The sequence below is a fragment of the Hyalella azteca genome, unplaced genomic scaffold (assembly GCF_000764305.2).
Source record: "Hyalella azteca isolate HAZT.00-mixed unplaced genomic scaffold, Hazt_2.0.2 contig6076, whole genome shotgun sequence".
Classification (NCBI taxonomy): domain Eukaryota; kingdom Metazoa; phylum Arthropoda; class Malacostraca; order Amphipoda; family Hyalellidae; genus Hyalella; species Hyalella azteca.
Window position 1 is genome coordinate 1 of NW_025936245.1, and position 6,400 is coordinate 6,400.

The 6,400-nt window shown below is 35.3% G+C and overlaps 1 protein-coding gene across 1 annotated transcript; it reads right to left on the minus strand.

The window, feature by feature from the left end:
* Window positions 1-1,780: 1,780 nt before the first annotated feature.
* On the minus strand, window positions 1,781-6,126 carry LOC108678148 (glycine-rich cell wall structural protein 1.8). Its single transcript, XM_018166498.1, has 2 exons — window positions 6,034-6,126; window positions 1,781-2,476 (listed from the first exon to the last, which is right to left on the minus strand). Exons 1-2 carry the CDS (start codon window positions 6,124-6,126, stop codon window positions 1,781-1,783), a joined length of 789 nt encoding a protein of 262 aa, XP_018021987.1.
* Window positions 6,127-6,400: the final 274 nt, after the last annotated feature.

Here is a 6,400-nt window from a genome sequence, read left to right on the forward strand (position 1 = left end):
TAATCTATTACAAGACAATTTAATACTTGATATTAATGGACGCTTAATGCTAGAAGCTAAAGAATAGACTAGCGTTGATTCCAGTCAACGCTATGTCTCTTTTTAGGATAAGAAAATTTAATGAAATTCATGATTTCAGATTCAATTTCTGATGATTTTTCTTCATTTACTGCGTGAATATATTGCATGAAGTTTTTGTTGTTCTAGATATAACTAAGACGCCGGTCTAAATATGCTGATAAATATTAGCAAGTTATAATAGATGAGTTAAGTTGTAGAGAGCTATGCCTAAGACGAATGAGAAAAAAAGAAAATATCGTTAATTCCTTAGTATGAATTACAACTTAAAATAAAAATGAGAAATTCCACGTTTTCAGATGCGAAAATTCAGTATTAAACAATATTAACCTACCTAATGTATTCATGAAATTCATGTTCAATTTATGTATAATTTCACGTTTACCAGAAATTTTGTTTGCTGTCAATTATTCAAGTTTCGGTTATCGCTGAAAAAGCGCCCAAGTTTGCATGCACATTCTTATTTATCCTTAATGTTGGCCTTGCGCTAACTGCCAACCTTTTATCTGTCATTGATGGGAATATTTGAAATAAAAATTTTCTTGTGAGTGATATATATAGGGGAATATTTGGCCATTGGACGTTAAATCTGCGTCTTTTTTTAGGGTGTTAGGTAGGTGGAGTAATTTTGATCATACGCTTCAAATCCTTTTTATTTGATTCTACGCGGGGGGTAATGTGATTTTAGCGTCTGAGATCATAGTATAATTGATAAATACGCCATAGTTAATCTGCATTGATACCTGAATGTGTTGAATCACATTATTTGAAAAATCACTGTTGGATTAGCACTGTACATTTCGGAGGAAGACAAAAAACCTGTAACCGTTTTATTAATTGTGCGCGTATAGTGAGAGAGAAAGATAAAGATCAACCAGCGAAAGATAGTTAAATATAATATATACGTTGAAGTTTTGCCTGTTTTTTTTTGCGTGCAGATAGAACGATATAAGTGTTGTAAAACCAAAGTCCTTTAGAAATGTGCAAAAAATCAGCCTGAAAATTTCGAATCAAACTTCATGGAAAAATTAAATTCAAGTTACTAAACCATTTTTCGCATTTACCCTGAAGTTTTCTACCCTGAATTTTTTTCAGTTCTTCTCCGTGTCATGATTTCAGTTATCAACGTTTATTCCTCACCTCGATTTGGGGGCTCGTGAAGAATTTTTATTGATACTTCTACTGATTTTTATCGATAGAATTCTACTCAGTAAAGTGAAGGTCATGGCAAAATGAGAGAAAGTGCAAATTTATTGCATTAGTCTCAGCAAATATGAAACCTCCACCGAATTTTAGGCAACCATAAAACGAATAATCATCTGTCTTTTCCTAGGTAAGTGGACTCATTGCGCAGGAAGATATATAACTAAGACGAGCATAGGAGCAAATAATCTTCAATGGATTCGATTATCAATGATTGGTATTTTCGATTATTATTTGTTGTCACTGTTGCGTGACAAAAATAGTGCTGAACGACTTATAATGGTGAGATAGGATACTGACAGTTCAGGAATAATGTTTATTGGTAGTCGCGCGAAAGTGAATGAAAGACATGTCTTCGTGTTTACCATTTATTCTGTTTTTCATCAGTACAGGATAATAACTTGTAACGTTTTCCTGATTTTACAAACTGATTTTGGAATAAAGGCTCATATTTTTATCAACAAGTTATTTCAGTAACTAATTTAGAGCTATTCTTCTATTAAAACTTCCCTTTTCCTTTGCCGAAACCACCACCATAACCACCTTTTCCTTTTCCTCCTCCGTACCCGAAACCACCACCATAACCACCCTTTCCCTTCTTCCCTCCTCCGTACCCGTAACCCCCACCTCCTACCACCTGTACCAGCTGCACTGGCTGCTGGTACTGTGGTTGGTAATGGGGCTGGATGTGTACTGGTTGTACATGTACTGGTTGTATAGGGGCTGGTTGAATATGAACTGGTTGGATGGGGACTGGCTGGACATAAACTGGTCTTACACGCACAGGTCGAACTCGAACTGGACGAACGTGCACCAACTGTACTGGAGCAACAGCCAAGGGTTGATGGTATCCTCCTCCATATCCTCCTTTGTGGTAGCCTCCATCAAAACCAACGTGTTGAATTCCACCTCCATATCCACCTCCATGGCTTATTGCACTGTGCTCAATATGTTCCAAGCTGTCATGTCCTTTCTGCAATCCTCCTCCATATCCTACTTGTTGGAACCCTCCACCATATCCAGCAGGCTGGAATCCTCCACCATATCCTGCTTGATGGAATCCTCCTCCATATCCTACTTGTGGAGCGGCCAGCACGAGCACCTCGTCACTGTATCCACCGTATCCACCTTTCTTTCCACCTCCCTTGAATGTGGCACCACAGGATACCGCGAGGGCGAGTAGAACAAACCCTGCCTGTGATAAACGTGAGAGCGATAAACTTGAGTGACAAGTAAATGGAACGTGCAATAACAAAGTTACCGATAAATTTGATGTGTCACATTTGTGATATGGGAAATTGTTATTGGTGATTTGTATGAAGGGTTGAGAATATAGCAAATATTTCTAAATAATATGACGTATGACATAAATGACGATGATTATTGAGAAGTATAAAATGCGTTTTGTTAAGCTAAGGCATTGCCAAGCATTACTTATAGAAACAAGCATTATTTCCTAAACTGGTTTAGCGTAAATAATATCTATGACGCATTTAAATAAGCACTATCAGCGAAAATATATGCAACATGCATACGTTACAAACACAATAACTAGCATAATATAAGGTTCACAAGTTTTATATCACTACTAATCGGGTTTAATTTTATATTTACATTAGTGGGTGACCTACAATAAATTCAGAAAGAAAATAAGGCATAACCACCCTGAAATCTAGCATCTTTTATAAAAATATAACCAAATGTATAAAATAATATTAGAAACAAAAAAACTATATATAAGATAAAACTATATAAAACTCATAATATAAAATGCATAATAAAATGTGGAAATAAATGAATATTAAATATAAATCTNCCTGGAACCTTGAACTCCGCTGCTCACTCTCACTGATGCCGGCCGCTTGGTCCAACTATCGTCATTATTTGGGCATCCGTGTGACCGAGTCTGATGTATAATGTATGATATGCAATGTATGATTTGATGTGATGTATAAATATAACGTGGCGCAATGTATGATTTGATGTGATGTATAATGTGGTGTTGTTTATAATGCAATGTATACTTAATGTAATTGAATATATAGTAATGCAATGTATACTGATTGTATACTGAAAAAAGTTGTATCAAAAGTGTATTGAATTTTTTTTAAGATTTTACGCACTTATTTTAGGTTCCATTGTGAAATGAATCATTATCAATTTTAATCCACAAAATTCTTAGTGTGATTTTTAAGGTTGTTCTTGACAAACAAATTTAGGCAATAATAGTAGTATCTATTTTTTTAAGATGCCTACAACTATATAAAATTTTTGAAGAGTTTCAAACTGTACGAGTTGGGTCATACTAGAAGTACCGCTTGAAAATTCTCTTAAAAATATAAAATAAATTTTGAAAGGAATACAAGCAAAGCTGAATCATAATGAAGGTAAAAAATTACAACAATTAAGTAGACTATTTATCTACGACTAAAAAAATTAAATTAGTTTAAAACAGGCAACGACGAGCATCTGTCATGAAGCTGATTGCTTCGTGACGCGTGTCAGCAGCGGAATGTTTGTGGTTTACAAGACGATCTTCGTGCTATTTATTTCTCTTTTTGGGTTAGGTTGTTCCGGCTATAAATTAATTTATTTCTCTTCTATGGGTTAGGTAGTTCGTGCTATAAATTAATTTATTTCTCTTTTATGGGTTAGGTAGTTCGTGCTATAAATTAATTTATTTCTATTTTATGGGTTAGGTAGTTCGTGCTATAAATTAATTTATTTCTCTTTTATGGGTTAGGTAGTTCGTGCTATAAATTAATTTATTTCTCTTTTTTGGGTTAGGTAGTTCCTGCTATAAATTAATTCACGGCATCAGATAGATTGCGATAGACGAAAATTCACGGTATCAGGTAATTAGCAGCATCAGAAATTATTGGTGTCAGGCAAAAATTCGCGGTATCAGGGCCTATACTTTTAAAAAAAGTTAAAAGATCGTAAGTTCATCAGCCAATCATTGACGGCCATTCTAGCAAAATCCACCAATATCAGAGAAGAAAATAGAGCGTAAGTACTTACGTTCATTTAGCGAGTTTTGAAAGTATGGCCCCAGGAAATTCGCGGTATCAGGTAATTGGCGGTGTCAGGAAATTAATGGTTACCGGAAATTCATAGTATCGCGTTCTCCTCAGAATCAGAAAATTATATAGGGAAATTCACAATATCCGTATACGTATCACAGCATAGGTATAGGGAAATTCTCAGTATCAGGTAATTCACGGTTTCAGGAAATTCACGGTTACAGGTAATTCACGGTTTCAGATAATTCTCGGTATCAGATGATTCGCGGAATAAAGAAATTCAAGTTTTTGAAGAAATTCACGGAATCAGGAAATTAAAGGCATCAGTAAACTCACGGTTTCAGTAAATCGCTATATCAGTAAATCGCTATATCAGTAAATCGCTATATCAGTAAATCGCTATATCAGTAAATCGCTATATCAGTAAATTTACGATAACCGGTAATTCACGGTATCTGGTAATTTGCGGCATCATGCAATTTACGGTATTAGTGTTTTCTACATAGAAACTTTCTATAAATCTGTACCTTCAGCAAAAAAATAGATGAAATTTTCGAACGCATACATACATAGATGACATTATCGAACGTATATTTACATAGACAACATTGTCGAACATTTATAAGGTTGCAGTTGATATTCGACAACCACGAATCGGCTTTTGATTTGCAGCATGCTATCTTTACCACATTCAGTCAAAATAAAAATTATGAATTATAGTTATATTAGCTCAAAATTATTTCTTGAAAAATAAGCTCGGACAAGATTGTACCGAAACTTCATCGCAAAACCTATTCAATTTTATGAAATGAATTGTAGCGAAAATTAAATGAATTAAAACCAGCAAAGCTTTTGACCACAAATTGGTCACTTGCAGCATACAATGCGGTATCGCATGGCATACCAAGTACGTCTACCTACGCAATATAGTGGCCTTCCTTCCTAGTCTTGCCTGGGATGAACTCGATGCGTAAGAAGGACAACCTCTTTTGCGCAACCCCGAATTCAAGGTGAAAATTCACAGAACCTTTACGGTTATTTCCAATCGTTTATCATTCGCAATACATTGTAGGGATGACGTTTGCCTCATATGTTTTGAAAATTCACAGAACCGTTACGGTTATTTCCAATAGTTTATCATTTCCAATAAATTAGGGATGAAGTTTGTCTCATATGTTTTGTTTGCAAGAGATCAAATCAAAGTCAAGAGAATCCACAATTCAATTGAGGTGAACCAAGGCAAACAAAACCATTACGGTTATTCCCAATCGTTTATCAATCCCAATACATTGTAGGGATTACGTTTGCCTCGTATATTTTGTTTGTAAGAGATTAAATCAAAGTCAAGAGAATCCACAATTATTCAAGACGTGCACCTTTTGAAGGCATAATGAAAGTAAATGAAGCTGAAAGTAAAGCGATGTCACTTATTTGTAAGAATGCTGGTGTTGGCTTTAAAAATTTCTTGTGTGCAAATTTAAACTTTCCATCTACATAATCCGGCATCGAAATTTTTTAGTAATCTAATTTAGTGATATAAGTGTATGAAAAAAATGTGATAAGTTTTAATAATAGTGTCGGGTATCAAGAAGTTGAATAGTATGAATAATCTATATGTGAAATAAAAATAGTGCTTCAATGATATTCAACCAATCAGCAGCAGAAATAAAATCAATTTGCAACTAATAGATGTAGAATAATGCTAGTCTTATGCCGTGGTGTACCTGACCTTCAGTTTGTCAGTCTTGCGGTGGGCACACAAGTCGAGCTGTGCCTCCTGGGCCTTTACATGTCGTGCTATGCAACCTTCTACCTGATTCATAGGTGAATAAATACTCTGCAGGGCAAACTAAAGATTCACTGGCGTCTAGATGTTCTCAGATTCCATAAGCAGTACACCTGAACATTACAAAATCAGCGCAGAGCGTGACAAAATCGGTGCTTTAGTGTCGCAAAAAAAGCATAGCAGCATTGCAAATACGACACATTTGCGTCACAAATGCGACACATTAGTGTCAGAAATGCGACACTAATTAGTGTCACAAATTCGACACATAAGTGTCACACATGCGACACATTTGCATCACATGAGCGGC